The sequence below is a fragment of the Ochotona curzoniae genome, unplaced genomic scaffold (genome assembly GCF_017591425.1).
Source record: "Ochotona curzoniae isolate NIBS_2020 unplaced genomic scaffold, NIBS_Ocur_1.0 scaffold_4683, whole genome shotgun sequence".
NCBI lineage: Eukaryota > Metazoa > Chordata > Mammalia > Lagomorpha > Ochotonidae > Ochotona > Ochotona curzoniae.
The window spans coordinates 6264596-6289616 of NW_024467121.1; the positions used below are offsets into that span (position 1 = coordinate 6264596).

General features: G+C 40.9%; 1 protein-coding gene across 5 annotated transcripts in view; it reads left to right on the top strand.

Moving 5' to 3' along the window:
• Positions 1–25021, top strand: part of MLLT10 (MLLT10 histone lysine methyltransferase DOT1L cofactor) — a 163325-nt gene that overhangs the window by 78397 nt on the left and 59907 nt on the right. For all 5 annotated transcript variants that reach the window (XM_040967959.1, XM_040967958.1, XM_040967960.1 and 2 more), the window contains one exon: positions 15187–15282. In XM_040967959.1, coding sequence (XP_040823893.1) covers positions 15187–15282 — 96 coding nt within the window. The remainder of the gene's footprint in view (positions 1–15186; positions 15283–25021) is intronic.

The window sequence follows — 25021 nt, forward strand, 5'->3', positions numbered from 1 at the left end:
GAAGGAGAGGAGGCCAGATCTCTGTATCTCTTTGAACCCTAAAAATCTTAAAACTTAATCACAACTGCATAGATTTCTCCTCACACCAAAAAATCCTGTTTCTCTATGGACATCACCTGGATGCCCTATGAATGTATTTTTAAAAAAATATTTCTTTACATCTACTTGAAAGGCAGAGTGGCTGGGATGGGAGAGAGGGATATGGAGGTAGAGAAAAATCTCCCATTTACTGATTTATCCCTCAAATTTCCCAAGTACCTGGTAACAGCCAGGGTAGATCAGGCAGAAACCAAGAGCCTAGAACTTGATCTGGGTCTCTACATGCCTCCCAGAATGTATTATCTGGAAGTAGTATTAAGAAATGAAGTAGCTGGGGGCCCAAGCGATAGTGTAGTGGTTTAGGTCCTCGCCTTGAATGTGACGGGATCTCATATGGGTGCCGGTTCTAATCTTGGTCGCCCTGTTTCCCATCCAACTCCCTGCCTGTGGCCTGGGAAAGCAGTCGAGGATGGCCCAAAGCATTGGAACCCTGCCCCCCCCCCAGTGGGAGACCTGAGGAAGCTCCTGGCTTCACATTGGCTCAGCTCCAGCTGTTGCGACTGCTTGGAGACTGAATCATCAGACAGAAGATCTTCCTCTATGCCTCTCCTCTCTGTATATGTGCCTTTCCAATAAAAAAAAAAAAATCTGAAAAAAAAAAGGAAAAAAAAAAAAGAAATGAAGTAGCTATAGCTAGGCTTGATGCAGTAGTCTAGTGGCTAAAGTCCTCACCTTGCTTGTGTCGGGATCTCATATAGACTCTGGTTTGTGTCTGAGCTGCTCCGCTTCATTTCCAGCTCCCTGCTTGTGGCCTGGGAAAGAGGTGGCGGATGGCCCAAGGTCTTGGGGCCCTACACTCATGTAGGAGGCCTGGAAAAGAATTTTCTGGCTCCTTGGCTTTAGATCAGCTCAGCTCTGACTACCGTGGCCACTTAGGGAGTGAGCCAGCGGATGGAAGGTTTGTTTCTGCTTCTCTCTGTAATCTGACTTTACAGTAAAGTAAATGAATTAAAAAAAAAAGTGAACTAGCTGGATTTGAACTGGCACTCCAGTGTGGGATATAAGCATCTTGGGTGCTGCACCACAACCCCTGCCCTCCTGTAGTTCAGTTCTAACTATAACTTTCCATAGTTTGCACGGACTTCATTAGGTAAGGACTCAGTTGCTGTCATGCTTAGCAAAATTCCAGGAAATACTTTGTTTTCTAAAAAATACAACTGATGTACATCTGGAATGATGTTGGAATAGATATATATGTAAGATGATTAATGGGGTTGTAAGTGTCAGGGGAGAATATACAGCTTCCATGCCCTGTCTGGATACTGTACCCTCCCAGCACTTTGGTTTGTTTAGCAACCAAGGTTGTTAGTTTTCTTTCCATGAAGGTTCAGTTACACAGACATGGTTGATTAAATCACGAGATATTGCTGGCTGAGCTTGATTTCCAGCTCCTGTCCTTTCTTCACAGTCCAGGGATAAGGCTGAAAGGTCCAACCCTTTAATCACATGATGGGTTTTCCGGTTACCTTAGTCCTCTTCCTCTAGGAGTCACTCTTCTCACATTAAATCAAATGTGGTTGAAGGGGACATATTCTGAGTAACAGGTAGTCCTCTCTCCATTACTGATTTAATTTTGCAACTATTAGAAGTTCTGTGTTAGTGACTGAAGACGAAGACTGAGATTTATTTCCTGTTTACCACAATTATAAAATCTCTTTGCTTTTTTTTTTAAAGATACGTTTATTGAAAAGGATTGGAAAGGCAGATTTACTCAGAGGAGAGACAAAAAGATCTTCCATGTGCTGGTTCACTCCCCATGTGGCTGCAGCAGCTGGAGCTGAGCCGATCCGAAGCCAGAAGGCAGGAGTTTTTTCCGGGTTTGCCATATGGGTGGAGGGTCTCAAGGCTTTGGGACGTCCTCTACTGCTTTTCCAGGCCACTAGCAGGGAGCTGGATTGGAAGTGGAGCAGCCAGGATACAAATTGGCACCTATATGGGGTCCCAGCATGTGCAAGGCTAGGATTTATCCTCTGAATCATGGAACCAGCTCCACAATTATTGTTATTTTTAAGTAACAGTGATATTTAAAACAGGACTGTGAGGCTACACTGTGGCATAGTGTGTTAATCCATTTACGGTGACACCAGCAACCTATTTGGGTCCTAGTCCAAATCCTGGATATTCCACTTCCAATTCCAGCTCCCTGCTAAGGACCTGGGAAAAGCACTGGAAGGTGGCCCAAGTACTTGATGCTTTCCACCTGCAAGGGAGAGTTGCAGGAAGCTCCTGATCTAGCCTACCCCCAGTTGTGCAGCCATTTGGAGAGTGAAATAGCTGATGGAAGATATCTCTGTGTAACTCTTTAAATAGTTCTGCAAATAAGCTACTGAAGATGATTTATTGATCTGTGTTGAAACACCTTAGGATTGTATTTCAGTATGATTTTTATTTGAAGTTTAATTTCCCTAAAAGAGCGCTTTTGTTGATGACTCTAGTTTATTTGCTTCCAAAAGAGCAAATGAAATGATGCTAAAACAAAAATGAAGATTAGAACTGGATCACTTGCCCCTTTCCTTTGCATCTTCTCTCTGTTCCAAATGTTTACATCCTTAACAGCCAACATTCTCTTGGATCTGTAGCTGGGCTTTGCATACTGAGGCCTCAGCACCATCTTCTTCGTAGTCGTAGCTTTTTTTTTCAGGAAAGTTGACTTAGTGTGTCTGCCATAGCCACTCCGGTGCTGTCATAACACTGCTTTCCCTGGGAGTAAAGAAAGTCTTAAAGATGTATTTAGTTTAATTGGAAAGTTTTATCTACAGAGAGAAAAAGAGACAGAGAAAGATTCTGTATCAGCTGGTTCACTCCCTAACTGGATGCAGTGGTCAGAACTGAGCTGATTTGAAGCCAGGAGCTTCTTCTGGGTTTCCTACGCAGGTGCAGGGTCCTCAAAGAGACATGAAACAGCCGGGACAGGAACCGGAGCCCACATAGGACCTTGATGCATGTAAGGTGAGGACTTCAGCCACTAGGGTATAGTTCCAGGCCCCTCAGTATTTTAAGATTTATTTATTTTTATTGGAAAGTCAGATGTGCAGAGAAGAGGAGAGATGGAAAGGAACATCATCTTTCTGCTGATTCACTGTCCCAAGTGGCCACTACGGCAGGAGTTGAGTTAATCCAAAACCGGAGCCAGGAGCTTCTTCCAGGTCTCCCATGCGGTGCAGGGTCCAAATGTGTTGGGCCATACTCTGTAACTTTTCCCACGCCACAAACAGGGATCTGGATGGCAAGTGGGGCTGCCAAGAGACAATTTGGTGCCCATATGGGATCCTGGCACATGCAAGGCAAAGACTTTAGGCACTATGCTATTGCGCCAGTCCCCCTCAGTATGATTTTAATAAACAAATCATCTCTTGTATTTAAGAGGGTTATTGATATTTAAAATTTTTTCTTTCCTTCATGTTTGAAAGTTTTAAAACACTAGCCTTACTTCTGTCATATTTCAAACTGAAGACTTTTGTAAGTTCTTCAATTGTGAAATTGTTGTAGGTGTTTACCCTAGTAGTTAGGATGCTTGGATCCTGTATTTGAGTGCTAGGGTTCAATCCTTGGCTCTGGCTCCTGACTTCATCTGCTACTGTCACTCATATGGGACACTTGTATTTCATTTGTAGCTGAAACTCCAGCCATTACAGGTGTTTAAAGAGTAAACCAGTGGGTGGGATGAGTTGAAGTTCTTTTTGTAAGCTAAATCATTGATTCACAATGAAACAATATTTTACATTAACCAGTGGTAGATGGAATATAATGGGGTTATTTTGTAAATGTCCCTGTTTAAAGAAACATTGTCACAAAATGAGGTGTGCACAGTATTAGGAAATGTAGAATATCAGACAATGCAACATGGTGTATTGGGAGGCTTCTAACTTCAGAAAGGATTTATTTCCAAAGACTAAGTCGTAGGTCATTATTTGGAAATCCTTGTGTTTTTTTCTTTCTTATTAAGATATTTTCAAGTTGATGTCCCAAAGATCTCTGTGTCCTCTACAACAGTGGGATGTTCTTTGTAATCCACTGTTACTTACCCTTGGTTCCAGTTTGTTATTACTTTAAAATTTATTTAAAAAGCAGAGAGACAGATATGGCTCTTATCCACTGGTTTACTTTCTGAATATCCTCAATGGCTAGGACTGGGCAGGGTCATAGCCAGAAGCCAAGGATTCAAACCAGATCTCCCCATAGGTTCAGTGGAACCCAACCACTTGAATTGTTGCCTTGTTCTCCTAGGGTCTTCCCCCTGCCTGTCCATGTCCCAGACGGCTGCAACAGCCTTGGCTCGGCCAGTCCAAAGTCAGGAGCCCGGAGCGTCTTCTGGGTCAACATGTGGATCATGGGTCCAAGAACTTGGGCCATCTTCTGCCTCCTCAGATGTCAGAGTAGGGATTTGGATCAGAAGCAGAGCAGCTAGGAATCCTAGCTGGCACCAGAACTGAGCTGATCCAGTGCCAGCAGAAAGGAGTTTCTTCCTGGGTCTGTTGTCTGAGTGTAGGATCCCAAGGCCCTGGCCCAGATCATTAGCAGGGAACTGGATTGGAATTGGAACAGGTAGGTCTTGATGTGATACCCATATGGTATGCCAGCAATGGAGACATAAGGTTGTAGTGTTATGCCACTGTGCTGGCCGCAATAATTTAAAATTTTTCCCACTTGGTATCTCCCACTTGGTACATTGGGCCATCCTCCGCTGCTTTCTCAGGCCACAAGCAGGGAGGTAGATGAGAAGTGGAGCGGCTGGCCTACGATCTGGTGCACATATGAGATGCTGCTGCTTGTAGGTGAATGATTAGGTATTTGAGCCATCATGCTGCCCCACATTTTTTTTTTAAGATTTATTTATTTTTATTGGAAAGCCAGATATACAGAGAGGAAGAGAGACAGAGAGGAAGATCTTCCAGATTCTGGTGGTTCACTCCCTAAGCAACTGCAATGGCTGGAGCTGTGGCAATCCAAAGCCAGGAGCCAGGAACTTCTTCCACTTCTCCCAACGTGGGTGCAGGGTCCCAAAGCTTTGGGCCGTCCTCTACTGCTTTCCCAGATCATGAGCAAGGAGCTGGATGGGAAGTGGGGCTGCCGGGATTAGAACCGGCGCCCATATGGGATCCCATTGCGTTCTAGGCGAGGACCTTTAACCAGTAAATTTTTGTGCCGGGCCCTCCCCTATTAATTCTTTTTTTTTTTTTTCCTCAGAATACTTTTATTCTATAGGTTTCACAGATAAGATGACATTACAATTTTTTTTTCAGATACTGAATACTATATATATATATTTTTTCATTTTCTCTGTTCTTTTTTTTTTTTTTTTACATTTTATTGCTATCATTTTATGATACAGTTCCATATTCCCTTATCCCCTCCCCAATTCCCTTCCCCCCTATTGATTCTTTTTTTTTTTTAAGATTTATTCATTTTTATTACAAAGTCATATATACAGAGAGGAGGAGAGACAGAGAGGAAGATCTTCCGTCCAATGATTCACTCCCCAAGTGAGTGCAGCGGCCAGTACTGTGCCGATCCGAAGCTGGGAACCAGGAATCTCTTCCAGGTGTCCCACACGGATGCAGGGTCCCAAAGCTTTAGGCCATCCTCGACTGCTTTCTCAGGCCACAAGCAGGGAGCTGGATGGGAAGTAGAGCTGCCGGGATTAGAACCGGCATCCATATGGGATCCCGGTGCGTTCAAGGTGAGGACTTTAGCTGCTAGGCCAAGCCGCCTCCCCCCCCCTCCCCCGTTAATTCTTAACGGTTGAATAATTAGGAAAGTTTATCCAGAAAGAGGATAGTCACATAAGATGATTGCATCATTAAATCACTCAGCTGATGTTGCCACAGGTTAAATTCTTTACCTATTGTCTTAACCTTGCCTATCATGTGTATCTGTAGATTATTAAGGAAGCAAAAGGGAGTCATAAGGTCAGTTGTAGTTTGTGAAATGAGAACCAGTGGTTTAGATTAGATTAGATTGGATTAAACCAACACGTAGGGTATGTGGAGGAGAAAAGGCTTAGAGGAGGAAAATAAATTTATCTATAGCGATCTGACACTTTTCCTTTGAGGGAGACATTTGAATGGACAAAGTGGTTATTTGAGGAAAGTTGAAAGTGTCATTGATTTTTCTTCAGATTGGAAGGGGAGAGTATTCTCAATAACATGAAAAGTATTTTTAGAGTTCATAATGTTTTCAGCATCTGTTGGATTCAAGTTCGTGTACAGATAGGATAAGAGGCCCAGACTGTGTGAAAATATGAACTGGGAAGACTTAGAGCATTTCTTACAAGAGCAGGTATTTGTGTCTACTAGTGATAAGATTACAATCCCACTTGGGGAAGGTTATTGAGGCAGAATGCTGTGTAGTGACAGATCTTGGACACTACTGGTGAGCGATGGTCTGTTTATGGCATGTAATAAAGTTTTTATTTATTTGTTTCTTCCATTAAAACAATTAATTGTCTCTAACATTCATCTTTGTAATTATGACACACTTTTTGTCGTTGGTACTTGGATGCCTGGCAGGCTTTTTACTTAGTTAGTGATTGAAAGAGGGAGACCAGTTTGAATGAGGACCATTATGATGGCCGTGGTGACCAGCACCAACCAATAACTAGAGTAAATGTAGTGCTTGCTGTATTGGGCAGATGGTGTTCTTAAAGGATTAACTCATACAAATTATACAGATTGATCAGACTGAATTTGAGCACATCGTTTGACACCTGTTTGCAGTTAACCATTGTATGACACTGTTTAAGCATATTAGCTTCGTGCAGGTTAAAAATAATGACTGTAAATGAGCTCAATAGTTGAAGGATATAGGGCGTCATGTTCAAAATGTTGCAGGAATAAAATGTATAGCCTGGGTTTGGTTGGTAGAGGAGAGAGGCTTGTAGGTGATGGGTAGCAGGTTGCCTTAACTAGCAAAATGCCAAGAGGAAAAACTGAAATTGTGAATGTTTCTGAAGTTTGTAAACAACAGCTGAGAAGTCTGATTTCAGTCATGTTAAGACTAAGGTATGGTAGGATGGGAAACATTTTGAAGGCATATAGAAATGTGAATCTGGTGCTCACGATGGATCAGACTAGATGTGTGTTTGATAAATAATTAATGACATTGGTACTTAAAATTAGGAGACAGGTTTTATAGAAAAAAATATAAGGAGCTGTGTTGTGGCACAGTGTGTTAAGTCACTGTTTTTTACCATCCCTCCCTATGAATGTTGGTTCTTTTGTTGTTGTTGTTTATTACTTTAATATATCTTATCAGTATTCTTTGGGGGATAGACATACATACAAGTAGGCTACAGTGAAGAAATCTTACTGTCACACGGGCCAGGAAGCCTTTAAGAGACTTTCAGACACTACCTTCAGTGGTGCTTCTTGTCTTAATTCTGGGAGTCCAGGTAATATTCAGCCCTTAAAGTGACCACGAGTGCAGCAAATCCCCACCTGAATCCTTCCAGTATTGCACCAACAAAGGCAACTTTGTGTGCAATGCCACCTGAGTGTCTCTAGGCTTCATGGCGGCCATGGATCCCTTAGCCCTTGTGCAGCCGGCCTCTCCTGGACAACTTCTTTCTTCTTCTTTCTTTAAAGGTTTATTGATGAGCTTTTGCTTGATGTTGTTTCAGATATACCAAAGGGAAAAGGCAATTTATTATAATGTATATTTTGAATTTTTTTTTAATGCATTACCTCCAAATAAATGTTGGGATTTTTTTTCCCTCTTTTTACATTAATTTGTTAATTTTTTTTCCTGTCTTAATTCCTGATTTTCAGTTTTTGATTTAGTCTTTTGTCCTTGAATCCAGCACTACTACTTACTTTGTTTTACTTTCCTAGTGAAGCTACATTTCCTTTTGTTGTTAGTTTTGAGTGTTTGGTACATGGTGCTCTTTTTATTTGCCTTTTAAAATAAATTTATTCGTTTGAAAGTCGCATGTAGAGAGGTCTTCCATCATGCATGATGTGATGAAGTTTGTAGCTGTTATTTGTGAATATAAAGCTGAGTTGCTTCAAGAGTCAAGCCACATGTGTTCTTGAATATACCTTGTACATTTGACAAGTGAGGATTTGGGGGGTCTTTTCACGTTGTTAAGTCTGGCTTGTATTGGTGTCTTGGATTGAAGAGTCCGAAGGCCTTCAGGAGTTTGATTAACTCCTTTCCCACTCTGCTTTTCTTTTGCATTGTGTTGTCTAATCCCTATAAGTCTTATTGCTGCACATTCTTTCATAGAGTTTTTCAGAATGTGTTGTTTCCCATTTCATTTTGTGGTCTTAACATGTTTGACTCTGCCTTCTAATTCTTTACTCATTAGTTTTTTTTTTTTTTAATTTCAGAAGCGCAAGTTACCTTATATATGACTGTTTTTCTTCATTTTTTTAAAGGTTTAAAATTTGATTTGATAGGTAGAGTTACAGACAAGAAGGAGGAGAGATCTTACATTCCCTGTTCACTCCCCAAATAGCCCCAACAACTTGGACTGGGCCTGGTTGTAGCTAGAAGCTTGGAACTCCAGGGGTGTCTCCGCAGTGGGTGGCAAGGGTCCAAGCAGCTGAGCTATCATCTGGTGCCCTTCCAAGTGCCTTAGCAGGGAACGACAGAGGAAGTGGAAAAGCCAGGATTCTAAATAGGGATCTTGTGGAATGCTGGTAGCACAGGTTGTGGCTAGGATTTGCTTTGTAATTTGCCTCATGCATTTCTGTCAGTGGTTCACTAATGACATAAATATTCTTTTTTTTTTTCTAGTAGAGAGGATAAATTTATATGATCATCATATATGAACTCTAAAGAAAACAAATGAACAATTTGAGGAGCCACTGAAGAGTGTTGATTTTTAAAGTGGCAAACTTCAAATGCCATAGGAAGGTTTGCTGAAATCCATAGCTAGGAAAAGTCCTAGTGTCACATGGTCCTCACTTAAGACATAGCAAGACACGTACCCCTTCCTGCTGCACTCGGCTCAGGTTTTAAGAGGCAGTGAAACTCTGGCTAGCTTCAATCCAGTTGCTAAATGATTTCTGTTTTTCTACACTATACTCCCTTACCGGGTATTTTTGTCTCATTGGTTTTCATAAGTGAGCCTTTCCACACTTGTTTTTCAAAATGAGAAGAAACAAAATAAAATTCACAATGTTTTGAGCTTAAAATTATAATGCCTCCTATATTTCGCAAAGGAATCCTGCCAAGACAATGGTCTAAAAAAGGGTAAAACTCTTTGCCAACTGGTTACATTTTCTTGGTAATTGCAATTCATGGGCTTTGAGCCTCTTCAAATCTTCCCCCGCCTCCTCTTCTCCCACATCTGAAACAGAGAAACAATACCCGTTCTTGAGTTTCTTAAAAACCAGAGAGGATGATGTGATTCAAATAACTGATGAACAATTATGCTGCGGGCAAGAATTCAGTCACTAGGCTATTGTGCCAGACTCCAGTTCTGATTTTTAAAGAATGAATTAGCTTTCATTTTCAAAATTACATATTTATGTGAATATATGATTTTTAAAATATGTATACATTGTGTAATATCCTCTCAGGGTAAATAGATTCCTTCAGGGCCCAGCACAATAACTTAGTGGCTAAATCCCCACCTGCAGTTCCTACTTATGCTGGGATCTCATATGAGCGCCCGCTTGTATCCTGGCGGCCCCACTTCCCTTCCAGCTCGCTGCTTGTGTCATGGGAAAGCCATAAAGGATGGCCAAAGGCCCACCCACATGGGAGACCCAGAAGAGGCTACTGGCTCCTGGCTCTGGATTGGCTTAGTTCTGTCCTGGCTGTTGTGGTTACTTGGGGAGTGAATCCGTGGTTGGAAAATTTCTGTCTCTCCTTCTCTTTGTAATTTACTTTCCAATAAAATTATTAGTGTTATGTAGAAAATACACAGTCCTTTAGCACTAACAGTAGTCCTCCTATTGTTCAGTAGAGCGCCCCGGGTTTCTGACTTTTATCCCTTCCTCTCCACCTCCTTCCCTAGCCTCTGGTAACCACCATTGTGCTTTTAACTCTTATGAGATCACCCTCTTTCTACACTCTACGTGTAAGTGAGATCATATGATACTTGTCCTTTGGTACTTGGCTTATTCTGTTTAACATAGAGATCCCCATTTCTATCCATATTGTTGCAAATGAGATTTCTTCCTTTTTTGTGACCAAGCACAGCTCCATTGTATACATTGGACCACATTTTGCTTGTGGACTTGTTAGTAGTTGGCGACTAAGGTTATTGTCATTGCTTGACTGTTGGGAACAGTGCTGCAGTAAGCAGAGGGATGCAGAGGGATGCAGATCTCTGACAGATGAGCTGCATCTCTCCTGGATGTGTATCCAGGATGGAGATTGCTTTATCATGTTAGCTTAAAAAACATATATAAAAAAATTGCATTTTCACCCTGTTTTTCACAATGGCTAATTCACATTGCTGCCTACAGTATGCAAAGTTCTCCTTCCCTATATCTTTGCCACAGTTTGTGATCTTTCTTTTTGATAATAGGTATTCTTACTTGAGTGAGGAGATTGTTCACTGTAGTGGTTATATTTCTTTACTTATTTAGGAGAGAGAAAGAGGGAAATGGAGAGTTGAGAATCTCTTATCTGCTTCCTTGATTATTGAATGTTTTTTATGTGCATTTGCATGTTTTTTGAGAAATGTTTGTTTAGAACCACTGCTTATTTTTAATTGAATTGTTATTTTTGCTATTGAGTTTTTTTAAAATACATGTATAGTCTGGATATATTGCCTGCCATTCTGGAAATTGTTTCTTTACTATTGACGCTTCCTTTAGTGTATACAGATCTTTAGTTGAATAAAATCCCATTTGTCTATTCTCTTTTATTTCCTGTGATTTTGAGTCTGACTTACAAAATCATTGTGCATTTGTTTTTTCTGAAGTCCTTTCCTCTTGTTTTCTTTTAATAGTTGCAGAATTTCAGGATTGGTGGGTTGGTGTTGAACAGGTGTGGATATGTATCCTTGTGAGACCCCAACATTCCATGTCAGAGCAACAGTTTAAGAGACCAGGTTAGGGCCTGGCGTGGTGGCCTAGTAGCTGAATCCTCTCCTTGAACATGCTGTGATCACATACGGGTGCTGGTTCTAATCCCGGCAGCCCCACTTCCCATCCAGCTCCCTGCTTGTGGCTTGGGAAAGCAGTTGAGGATGGCCCTTGGGACCCTGCACTCGTATGGGAGACCTGGAAGAAGTTCCTGGCTCCTGGCTTTGGATCGGAACAGCTCTGGTCAATGCTGTCACTTGGGGAGTGAACCATTAGACTCAAGATCTTCCCCTCTCTGTATATCTGTATATCTAACATTGCAATAAAAATAAAATAAATCTTAAAAAAAAAAAAAAAGGAGAGACCAGGCTAGTCTGACTTTAAATCCGTCTTCCTGATCATGTGCCTTGGAAGACAGTGGATGATGACTCAAGAAAATGGCCTCTGCCGCCCTCTGGGACACCCAGGTGAAATTCTAGCTGCTGACTTCAAAATGGGCGAGCCCTGGCTGTTGGCGACCTCTTGAGAAGTGAACCAATTCTCTGTCTTTGTCTCTCTCTCACTGATGCTTTGCCTTTCAAATAAAATAAATCTTTCATTTTTAAGGGTTTATTTTATTTGAAAGTTGAAGTCACAGAGAGTGGGAAAGAGAGAGAGAGAGAGAGATCTTCCATCTGTTGGCTTACTCCCCAGATAACCACAATGCCAGCCCTACATTTTTATATTCTAGTTGTTTTTTGGGCTCTTGACTTTTCTATGTATAAGATCCTGTCACCTTGGAAATGGTGACAGTTGTTTTCTTTCTAATTTGACTGCCATAATTGCTTTCTCCTGCCTAAGTGTTCTAGCTAGGACCTCCAGGGCTGAGTTGAGTAGAGGAGGAAGAAGATGGGCATGCTTTCCAAGTCAGAAAAAGCCTTCAGCTTTTTTCTATTCGTACAATGCTGACTTCTGTCTTATTAAATGAGTTCATCATTTAATGTTGAACTATGTTCCTTCTATATGTATATCAGTTTTTATATTACAGAGGTGTTGGATTTGTATTAAATACCTATTTTGGCATTCATTCAAATTGTGATTATGTTGGTATGGTACAACCCATTGATTGATTTTTGGGTTATACCATCCTTGCATGAATCCCACTTGATCATCGATAACTGATATTTTTAATGTTATTTATTGCTTTGAAAGAATTTTTAAAAAAGATTTATTTTTATTGGAAAGGCAGATTTACAGAGAGGAGAGACAGAGATCTTTCACCCACTGGTTCACTCCCCAAGTGGCCGCAACAGCTGGAGCTGAGCTGATCTCAAGTCAGGAGCCAGGATCATCTTCTGGGTCGTCTTTGTGGAGGCAGGGTCCCAAGGCGTTGGGCCATCCTCTGCTGTTTCCCCAGGTCACAGGAAAGGAGCTGGAAGGGAAGTGGAGCAGCGGGACACAAAATGGCACTCATATGTCATCATGACCTATTCAAGAGGAGGATTTAGCCACTAGGCTACTGGGCTGGGCCCTGCTTTGTAAGATTTTTACATCTGTCTTCATCATTGTATCTTTTTACCTTTCTCTGATTTTGGTATTGGGCTGATTTCTCATAGAATGAATTTGGAAGATTTCCTTTCTCTTCTTTTTTTGGGGGGTGAGGCTCAGGGAGAAACATGATTTAAGAAGGATTAGTGTAAACTCTTTAAAAGTTTGATAGAATTCAGCTGTGGAACCATCTGGCCCTGATATATATATATATATTTTTTTGATGTGAAATTTTATTATTGATTCAATCTCTGTACTTGGTACTGTTCTGGTTCCTCATGATTCAATCTTGATATAGAATTTATGTCCAAAGATTTTTTCCATTTTTTTCCTGGGCTGTCAAATTTGTTGCCAAATAATTGTTCGTAGTTATATGTCGGGATCCTTTATTTTCCATAGTATGAGTTATAAGTCTCCATTTTACTCACTGATTCTAAGTTTTGTAGTCTTTTTTTATTTTAGCCTAGCTAAGGGTTTATCACTTTTATTTCACTGAACCAGTTCTTTCAGTCTTTTTTAAATATTGCTCCCTTTGTTTCTCATTTATTTGTCCTCTGAGTTTTATTATTTCTTCAGCATTTCTGTATTTGGTTTGTTATAGTTTCTCCAGGAATTTTTTATGATTATTACAAGATGAAGTGCTGTGTCTCAATCAGTTATGTAGTTTTTCTCAAAGTGACTTAGGTATGTGCCTGGCCATTTTGGTGTGATGTGGGTGTTGGAGCTGCTTCTTTAGTTGCCACCCTGGTTCCAGTCCCTGACTGGCACTTACCACAGTTAACCTGCTGGTTAAAACAGATGAAAGTTTTATGGTTAAATTCTTTCACATGAAATAAATCTGGACATCCTTTATGTAACTAATTTCTTATTCAATCAAATTTACATTCAGTGCATTAGCTTTAGTACCACATAGCTGTACACTGTAACTTTTATAAAGATTTGCAGAGATAAAAAATTCACCTACTCTCTGAGTGAATGTGGAAATATTGTTTTCTTTCAGTGCATGCTGGTTGAAAAAGTGGCACTCCTTAAAAGTGATATTGTGTGTGAGATTCTGTGTAGACTTTAACATTTAGAAAATGTCCATGACGGGCAGGCATTTGACGGTGGTTTAGGATCTCTGGACTCCCATATCCTATATTGAAGTGCCTAGGTTTGATTCCAGCTATTACTGTGTGTCCTGGGAGACATTTGGGGGACTCAGATCAAACTTTCAGCTCCCAGTTTTCACCTAGTCCAACAATGGCTGTGGGCAGACATTCGAAGAATGACTCAGCAGATGGCTGTTTGCTGCTGCTGCTGTGTGTGTGTTTGTGCGTGTATGCGTGCATGTTTGCATGTATGCCTTTCATACATTTTTAAAAATCTTAAAGGGGCTAGTGTTGTAGCATCGTAGGTAAAGCTACCTTCTGCATTGCCAACATGCTATAGGGTTGTTGGCTTGTGTCCTGGCTATGCCACTTTCTACCTTGCTGATAATGACCTGGGAAAAGCAGTGGATGACGGTTCAAGAGTTTGGGCCCATGCTAGCAACTTGGGAGATCTGGATGAAGCTCCTGGATCGGACTGGACCTGATGGGATATTTCAACCATTTGGGGAGTGAACCAGTGGATGGAAGACATCTTCCTCTCCAACTCTGCCTTTCAAATATATATGTGTATCAAAGCCATACCTCTTTTTTTTTCCTTCTTTAAAAATTTATTTTGTGGTTGGCGCCATCGCTCAACAAGCTGATTTCTACCTTAAGGTGTCGGCATCTCCTGTGGACATTGATTTTGTGTGCTGGCTACTCCACTTTCAATTTGGTTTCCTGTTTATGGCCTGGGAAAGCAGCAGAGGATAGCCCAGGTCCTTGGGACCCCATGTAGAAGACCCAGAAGAGGCTTCTGACTTCTGGCTTCAGATTGAATCAGCTCTGGCTGTTGCAGCCATTTAAGGAGTGACACAGCAGAGGGAGGATCTTTCACTTAAAGATTTATTTATATTTATTGAAAAGGCAAATTTACAGAGATAGGGATAGAAAGAGCTCTCTGCCACGTGCTGATTCACTCTCCAAATGGCCAGAACAGCTAGAGCGGGGCTTTCCTGAAGCTAGGGCTCATGAGCTTCCTCTGGACCTTCTGTGTGGGTGCAGGGGCCTGAGGACTTGGGCTCCTTTTCCAGACCAGAAGTAAGTAGCTGGAAGGGAAATGGGCAGCCAGGACACAGTAGCACATGCCCTAGAACTTTTAAAAAATGTAATGAAAATATTAAGAGCAAAACTTTAAAGAAAATGTCCATGACATGGGAGAAGAAAAAGTGTGCATTTTCCCCAAAATAAAGAGTACCTTTGGACTCAAGGTATTTATCTTTGTTTTAGATTGGTCACAAATAAGGGCACTAAAATAATTTAAACATAAGTTACATGACCATTATGTGTTTATATATAAAATAACACTATAATCATAGGCAGTAGTTTTAAAAATATTTTGACATGAGCATTTGCCAATATAGAAAATTACAAAGTAATTGCAAGAGAATTTGTTGAATGCATATGGATTAAGACTTCAATTTGACTTTGCTTCTATTCATTTTTAGAAGTATAAAGAAAAGGACAAACACAAGCAGAAACACAAGAAGCAACCAGAACCATCGCCTGCACTGGTTCCATCCTTGACTGTTACTACAGAAAAAGTAAGTTTTTAGTGTCATGTTTTGTTTTGTACAAGAACTACTTATATGTTGTTTGTTCACCCCTAGGATTCTAACTTTTCCAGCATTTAAACTATTCATGAAACACTTAGGATTCTTATTTCTCAGTCTTTTATTATACCTTCTATTGCCCCCATTCTCATTCCACAGCCTGTTATGGGCAGATAGCAGGGGACATCATAACTGTGGTTAAGAATTTGAGCTGTGGATAGATGTAGCCCACCTGAACTTTGAGATTGGACTTTTCCGTTTATGGATTCACTGCTTAGATTAACAGCCCACTTATTAAAGTGGGGGAACATAACCAGCTAAATTTAATAAGAATACAAAAGCAGTTCGAATGCCGTTTTGTTTGTAGCACATCTTATTAAGTGTTAGGTATTGCTAGGATCATCATTGCGTGCTTAATGTGAAAATGAATGGAGGCCTAGAAAGATGACTGGGCAGAGTAAGCAAGTAGAGGAGTGCAGCACGAAATGAGGCAAGATGAAAGGCTAGTGATGTTGGCTTCAATAAACCACTATAAAGAACTTTTTCTTTCTTTGAAAAAAAATTCATTTGAAGATGTATTTATTTTTATTGGAAAGTCTGATATGCAGAGAGGAAGAACTTACATCTGCTGATTTACTGTCCAAGTGGCCTTAATGGTCAGAGCTGAGCCAATCTGAAGCCAGGAGCTTCCTCCGGAGCCTTGTTCAGGTCTCCCATGCGGGTACAGGGTCCCAAGGCTTTGTGCTGTCCTCGATTGCTTTCCCAGGCCCTAGGCAGGGAGCTGGATGGGAAGCAGGGTAGCCAGCACACAAACAGGCTCCCATATAGGATCTGGTATGTGCAATGTGAGGACTTTAGCCACTAAGCTACTGTGCCGGGCCCTGCAAATGTTTTAATATGGGAACTGGGCATTATGATTGCAACAGGTCTAGCTGTCACTGCAACAGTGGCATCCCTTATCAGAGTGCTAATTCAAGGAACAACTGCTTGATTTCTCATCCAACCCCTTGTCAATGTGCCTGGGAAAGCAGCGGAAGGTAGCAGATTATGTACCTGTGCCCCTGCCATTCAGTGGAGTGACTCAGATGCGGTTCCAGGCTTCTGGCTTCAATTTGGCCCAGCCCTGCCAGTTTTCACTGTTTGTAGAATAATTCAGAAGATGGAAGATATCTCAGTGTTTCTCACTCAGTCTTTCAAATCAACAAATCTTTGAAAAATGTTTTTATATATTTGAGAGGCAGACAGACAAAGAGGGAGTGAGAGCAAGAGAGAGTGTGCTCCCTTGTGCTGGTGTGTCCGTGTGTGCTTGGATTGGCTGTGACTGGGCCCGACCCAAGTACTTGTCTGTCTGCATTAGCAGAAAGCTGAAACCAGGAGCCAAGCTACTACTAATCTTAAGACACTGTTTAAGACGCCAGGGGACATGGGCATCTTAAACAGTGTCTTAACTGTTAGGTTAAATGCCTGCACCAGAACTTAGTCTTTTTGAATAAGAGATGAACTAATGAAGAGTTCTGAACTGAAGTGTAACGTGTTTTCACTTGAGTTTTGAAAGGACCTCTGGCTGCTTTTTTGTGTATAGGCTGTAAAGAAGCAATAGTGCAAATCATTAATAAGTTATTGCACTAATACAAAGAAGGTGGTAACACTGGAGCTAGTGAGAGCTGAGCAGATTCTGAATATATTTAATTGTAGAACTCATGTTACCCTCTTATAGATAGGTAAGAAATATCAGAAAAAGAGGTTCAAAGTTGAGAAACAGGCAAAGAGAAATTTTCCATCCACTAATTAACTGCCCAAATGCCTACAGTAGCCTGAGCTGGCTCAGGCTCATCTCAATCCAGCAACATACTCTTGGTTTCTCATGTGGATGGGAGGGAACCAGTTACCAGATTGACCACTGTTGTCTCCTAGTGTCACATTAGCGGGGATCTGGTATGTGGGACGGAGCGAGGGCTCAAACTGAGGCAGTGTTATATGGGATGTGACTGTTTCCAGTGATGTCTCAGCTGCTTAGTCAAATGTCCGTGTCATGAGTTTTTTAAGCTTATTTAGGTTAATGGCAGAATTCAGTTCCTTGTAGGACTGAGGTGTTAATTCCCTCGGTGGCTGCCAGCTTGAGTTCCTACCATTCTCAGAGCCAGCAATGGCACTTTGAATCCTTCTCATATTTGGGGTGTCCTTGATTTCGACTTTCTGCTGCATCTCCTTTGCTTTCAATCAGTGCTATCTTCTTTTCAGGTTTCATGTGATTAGATCAAGCCTTCCTGAAGAAAATGTGGAATAATTTCCTGCTTTAGTTTTACGGGTTAGTTACATCTGTGAAGTTCATGTAACAGGGATCAGGATGTAGACATCTTGAGAGGGCTGCTAGGCTTCCTATAGATACATTAGATTTGAGGCTTCTGCTAAACGTCCAAATATAGATATGGATTGGCAGTTAGATATATCATCTGGCATTCAGGAAAGAGATCTGACTTGAATATAAATGTAGGTGTTGTGTATATGGAATTATTTTGAACCACAGTACTGGATAAACTTTACCAGGAGATGAGATGGTTTAGGAAGAGAAAACAGAAGGCCTTATAAGGCCTAAGCCTCCTTATTGAAATGTCTGGGAGAAGTGTCAACAGCAAAGGCACCTGATAGGAGGAGGCAAGAGTTGGGAAGAAAACCAACCAGATGTGTTGTGTTGGAAACCAAGTTAAAGTATTGTGGAAATAAGTGAATGGTGTCATGTTGTAACATGGGGACAAGCCATTAAGTGATGTGGAGAGCATTAGGGATCTTGATGAGCAATTTTAATATACTGATGGATGCAAAAGCTTGATTCTAGTGGGTTAAAGAGAAGGGATAAATCAGAATATAAATGATTGCTTTGTGCTATAAGGAGGAGCAGAGAAATAGGTGATAATGGGTCAGAGAAAAGGAGATGATAAATGGCACTTTTTAAATGAGAGACATAATTACTTTCTAGTATGCTAATAAGAAATATCCAGTAGAGGCACTGCTAATGATAAAGATGTAGGATAATTGCTAAAGTTATATTTATTCATTTTTTAAAATGGGATTTATTTATTTTTATTGCAAAATCAGATAAGCAGAGAGGAGGAGAGACAGAGAGGAAGATCTTCCATTTGATGATTCACTCCCAAGGGATTACAACAGCCAGAACTGAGCCAATCCGAAGCCAGGAGCCCAGAGCCTCTACTGGGTCTCCCATGTGGATGCAGAGTCCCAAGGCTTTGGACCATCCTCGACTGCTTTCCCAGGCCACAAGCAGGGAGCTGGATGAGAAGCAGGGCTGCCTGGATTAGAACCGGTGCCCATATGGGATCCTGGCACGTTCAAGGTGAGGACTTTAGCCACCAGACTACTGCACCGGGCCTGAAAGTTAAGTTTCTTAAATTTATGAGGATAGATACAACAGAGACAAAGATAGAATCCAAATATGAGGAAGATTCAACATGTCATTGCTGGCTCTGAGAATGGAATGGATCAAATGGTGGAATGTGGAAAAAATCCTAAGGGAGGCTCTGGCTACTAAGGGCTGGTCCCCAGATGATAAAGGGAGAATGCTTCTTAATGGAAGAGATAACATGTATTGCTGAGCTGAAAAATTTAATTCAATGATAGGAAATATGGTAATATACACTCGGCTTAGACACATGTGAAGAGATTTTGTGGTACATCTCTTCTGATTATTTTCAGTGGAATAAGAATCAGTGTTGGGCCCGGCGCGGTGGCGCAAGTGGTTAAAGGTCCTCGCCTTGCACGCCCGGGATCCCATATGGGCGCCGGTTCTAATCCCGGCAGCCCCGCTTCCCTTCCAGCTCCCTGCCTGTGGCCTGGGAAAGCAGTCGAGGACAGCCCAAAGCTTTGGGACCCTGCACCCGCGTGGGAGACCCAGAAGAGGCTCCTGGCTTCGGATCGGCATAGTATCGGCCTGTTGCGCTCACTTGGGGAGTGAATCATCGGACGGAAGATCTTCCTCTCTGTCTCTCCTCTCTGTATATCCGCCTTTCCAATGAAAAAATAATAAAAATAAATCTTTAAAAAAAAAATATTAAAAAAAAAATAAAAAAATAAAAAAAAAAAAAGAATCAGTGTTGGTAGTTGTGATGATAACAAAAAAAAAAAAAGAAGAAGAAAGACATGAAATAAATAGCCATGATGATGGGAAATAGGATCCAGTGTTGTGTTAACATCTCATAAAGGCAGGTTTGAATCCCAGCTGCTCTGCTTCTGACCTGGCATCTTGCTAATGCTCCTGGGAAGACAATGGAAAATGGCCCAAAAGTCGTTAAGTGCCTGCTTAGGTGTGGTGACCAGGATGCTGTTCCAGGTTCTTGGCTTTGGTTTGGCTCTGTCCTGGGTATTCAGCCATCTGGGGAGTGAGCCAGTGGATGGAGACTCTCTCTCACCTTCTTTGTTTCCCTCCAATTTTTTCTCCCTCTGTTCCTTTGTCCTTCCCTTTCTCACTCCCAACCTCTCTAAATTTGCTTTCCACATAACACAGAAATAACTAAAACCTTGAAAAATGGGAAGATTTACTAGGGAAGTTTATTGTGGTTACCTGGGTAGCCACAGGTTCCATGTCCATTCTTGGCTGCTTCTATGGTTATGGCAGTAGAGTAGGATTTGATAGGGTGATTTTGCCATATGAATACAGTGAGTGGATTGAGGGTGAATGCAAGGGGAGTTGTAATGATGTGTCATGGTATTCTGTCTTACGAGGTGGAGAAATAAGGGTAGTGGAGAGCGTGGGCTAATAAGTGATGGTTAATGGTTCCTGTTGAGTTTAGAGGACTGTTGGAGAAAAGGAGAGAGCACTGAATTTTCATGGAGAGTAAGATGTATGAAGTGGAGATTATAAAGGGGTTGCAATTAGTAATAATATTTAGAATATGATCAGGAGTGTTAAGGTCTGATATAGGGAAGAAGAACAGGTGATGAAAGGAGATTGTTAAGGAATGGCGAGACTAGAGAGGCTATTGAAGCTGAATATTGAAAGCTCTAAGAAGGGAGTAATATTGGAGAGCAACAGTAATGTGAGTCCCACGGCAGTGGGCGTCAAGGACTTGAATACTAAATATGAGATTTTAGTGTGGTATTTTAAGATTAAACCTACTGATAATTAATTAATATTTGGAGCCTTCTAGCTCCACTATCCCAGTTCCCTTTCTCATTTTTGTTGAACTTGGCAAATTTGTCTTTCAAAAAATTGTTTCATTTCATCTAGATTATACAATTTGTGGTATCAAAGTGTGAAAGTATGTTTTAAAAATTATTATTTTAGTGTTTATGACATCTGGTGTAATGACTCCTCCTTTTTTTGTAACCTGGCTAAAGGCTGATGAATTTTTTTGCATTAAGATTTAGTAATTTTCATTGGAAAGACCAATGAAAAGGAACCGTGCACTGATTAATGTCCAAATAGCCACCATGGCAGGAGCAAAAACAATCCAAAGCCAGGAGCTTGTAATCAGGGGATTCTTCCTAGTTTCCCATGTGGGTGCAGGGGCCCAAGGCTTTGGGTCATCTGCTGCTGCTTTCCCAGGCCACAATCAGGGAGCAGGATTGGAAATGGAAAAGCTGGAGCATGAGCTGGCATCCATACCAGATGCTGGTGTTTGTAGTTGGAGGATTAGCCAACTGAGCTATCGTGACAGTCCTAAGAAACAGCTTTTGATTTTATTGATTTTTTTCTTTCGATTTTGTTTTAAATTCCATTGATTTCCTCCGAGTTTTAGTATTTATTCTACTTACTTTAGATTTAATTGGCCCTTCTAGTTTAGATTTTCTCTCTTTTATTTTTAAGATTTATTTTTATTGAGAGCCCAGTGCAGGAGGCTAGCGACTAAAGTCCTCACCTTACATGTGCTGGGATCCTATACAGGTGCCACTTTGTGCCCCGGTGGCCCTGCTTCCCATCTGGCTCTCCGCTTGTGGCCCGGGAAAGCAGTCTAGGATGGTCCAAAGCTTTGGGACCTTATGTCTACATGGGAGACCCAGGAGGGGTTCCGGGCTCCTGGCTTTGGATTGGCTCAGTTCTGACCATTGTATCTGCTTGGGGAGTGAATCGACAGATGGAAGATCTTCCTCTCTGTCTCTCCTCCGCTCAGAATATGTGATTTTCAAAAAAAAAAAAAAAAAAAAAGAAATAAATCCTAAAAAAAATTAGAGGAGCTGGGACTTGAAACAGTGAGCAAATGCAATTCTGACACCCTGTAGGACTTGCTATGCGACAGTGCTGGCCCTGACCTTTTAATTTATTTGAAAACCAGAAAGACCGAGGTCTCTCATAAGCTTGTTCATTGGACAGACAGGACTAGGCCAGACCAAAGTTATGAGCCTGGTCCTCAGTGTGGGTCTCTCATGTGAGTGTCATGAGCCCTGGGACTGCTACATCCCAGCAAGCACATGACATTGGAAGCAGAGCCAGGACTTGAAGCCTGCACTGCTGATACATGCTGCAGGTATCCCACACGGATGCTGGATGCTTCCTCTTTTGTTACCCTTTTTGTTTTTTACGTATCAGTGGGCCTTCATTCTTCTGTGATTCATGTTAGGTAGTACCTGTGCTGTGTTTATAGCACTGGTCTAGTGAAAAATTTGTTGCATCTCATAATTTTTTTAAACCATGTGATGTTTTTGTACTTATATTCACTGTATAAAACCCAAGTCCTGGTGGACACATCTATCTATGCAAACATCGTTTCATACACAATTTTATCTTTGGTTCTTATTGTAGATTTATACTATAAGATATAAGCAGATACATCCCTGTAACTAAAGGGGAGTAATAACCAGCCCTAATTTTTTTTCCATTTTTTATTATATTTTTGACAATCTTTACATAGTTAATTAGGGTAAAAAGGTTCAAGGGCTACAGGAAAGTGGGTAAGACTTTTATTTTCATAGTTTCCTTCATATATCTGGGGTAAAGGGGGATATTGAGGGAGAAGCCCCACCCAGTCTCCTACCCACCCCAGGTCCCAGATGTGGGGTATGCTCCGAAATTCTTGCTCAAGTGGTTTTGATAGTTCAATAGTTATGAATTGCTGCTGATTTCGCCACTCCAAGCATGATGAGGTCATTGAAGAATTCACTGATTGACATAGTCCATCATAGAGTGTCTGTTTGCCCAGTTTTTTTTTTTACTGCCAACATATAGCTGAGGTGGTTGATTGACTTGTTCTGTCTTCTGTCTTTTCATGGTTAGGGTTCTGAGACCAGCCCTAATTTAGATTGGTATGGGAAAGATAATAATATATTTCTGTTTGTAGTACTTTGCGCATTTTCCCCTTTCCTTTATTTGGTACTTGAACAAAGTCTATATGTAAAGAACACTGTGTTTTCTGAGATAACTTTTAAACCTTACTATGTCTTGCAAGGAATGGATGTGAGAGATGGAGAACCTAGGGACCAACTCAAGTAATTGGAAAAACTATTTAGGAAACATGATGCTGGACCTGGTGAGATAGCCTAGTGGCTGAAGTCCTTGCCTTGCATGTGCCAGGATCCCATATGGTGCTGATTTGTGTCCTGGGTGCTCCACTTTCTTCCAGCTGCCTGCTTGTAGCCTGAAAAAGCAGTCGAGGATGGCCCAAAGCCTTGGGACCCTGCATTTGCATGGGAGACCTGGAGGAAGCTCCTGGCTCCTGGCTTTGGATTGGCTGAGCTCTGGCTTTGAGGTCACTTAGGGAGTGAACAAACAGATAGAAGATCTTTCTGTGTATCTGCCTTTCCAATATAAATAAATCTTAAAAAAAAAAAGTGATGCTATGGTTTTCAAATTGCCCTGCCCAGTATAGAAAAGATTCATGTTTATAACTTAAATGTTATTTGTGTGTTAAATGGAAAGATTTTTTCCCTCTTAGTAAATTGATTTTGAAACTGTTCTTGTTGACTATAGTTTGTTAGACTAGTGACTTTTTCTTTTTCTTTTCTTTATTATATTTTGACAGTCTTTACATAGCTAATTAGGGTAAAAGGTTCAAGGGCTGTAGGAGACTAGTGACTTTTTAAAAAATGAGATAATGTTTTTTGATGGTGAAAAACCCATTGGTAGGTGATAGGGCCTAGAACTAGCAGAAAAGTGGTAAACAATGCTTGATTTATAAACAGTTGATGTCTTATTGCTCTTTTTGAGTATTGGTTTTATTTAAAATGCCAACTCTATTAAAACTTGATTTTATTATTTTCGTTTTACGATGTTATGTTACTGTTGTCATGGAATGGTGGCTATGTAGAGGAAATTTCACTTTGTTTTCAGACAAGATCAGGCGTGTTCAGGGTGGTATGGCCGTAGACACTTTGTTTGTTTTCATGGTTTTCTTTTTTACACCGTTACATAGTCTTTTAGTTTGTCACTCTTTTGAGATCTTGTATGTAAAATAAATGTAAATTGGAAATTATTTGTGAAACATATCTTCATTTTGCTTCTTTATTATCATATCTGCATCAACAGAAATTTTCATAACTAGTATAAAGAATAGCAATAAATATCTTTTTTTTGGATGCAGTTTTATTGGCGGTGGGCTCTCCCCTTCTCCAAATTCCTTCTCTCCCCTCTGTCCTCCTCTCTAGAATCATAATGTGTGTCCATCGTGAATTTTCCCAAGTCCACTGGAGTATCTCCCAGCCATGTAGGAGAATAACTTTTTGTTGGTTAATTCTTGTATCCTGGGACCCTAATGTAGGTACAATGAGGGTTAGGCCTTTGTTGTTTATGGGCCGTACCAATAACAGTAATATGTGGACACTGACTATCTCAGGTGGTTCTAAACAGTCCACCTCTTGTGGATGGTTAATTAATGAATTACATCACAAGTTCTTGTTACATTAGGTACAAGTAAGTATGAAGTAACATTGATAATATAGGGTAAGATTCACATTTGATATCACTAGATTTGACATATAATATCTGACCTTTAGGGGTTTGGCTCATTTCCCTTAGCATTATGGTCTCTAGTTTGGCCCATTTGGCCGCAAAGTAATGCATTTCATTTTTTTAATGGCCGAGTAGTATTCCATAGTGTAGATGAACCACAGTTTCTTTATCCAGTCCTCTGTTGATGGGCACTTAGGTTGCTTCCAACTTGTTGCAATTGTTGATGGTGCTGCAGTGAAGATTGGGGTGCATGTTGCTTTGTCGTATAACAAGTCTTTTGGGTATATTCCTAGAAGTGGTATTTCTGGGTCATATGGTGGGTGAATTTTAATTGCGTAAGTGTTCTCCATGCTGACTTCCATAGTGGCTGTACTAGCCTGCATTCCCACCAGCAGTGGAGTAGGGTTCCCTTTTCTCCGCAACCTCGCCAGCAGGTGTTGTTGGTAGTTTTCTGTGTATGGTGATTCTTTCAGGCGTTAGGTGGAACCTCAGTGTTTTTATTTGAATTTCCCTTATTGCCAGGAACTTGACCATTTTTTCATGTGTTTGCTAGCCATTTAAATTTGCTCCTTTATAAAGTGTCCATTTCCTGGGTCCATTTCTTGACTGGTTTGTTTGTTTTGATGTTATTGTTGCTCAGGAGGTCTCTGTATATTTTGGAAATTAGCACACTGTGTAGTGTGCAAAAAATTTTCCCATTCTGTTGGTTTCTTATTTCCTTCGTTGATTGTTTCCTTTGTTGTGCAGAAACTTCTTAGCTTAATGTAGTCCCATTTGTTTATTTTGGTCTTGACTTCTTTTGCTTTTGGTTTTTTCTAGGAAGTTTTTGCCCAC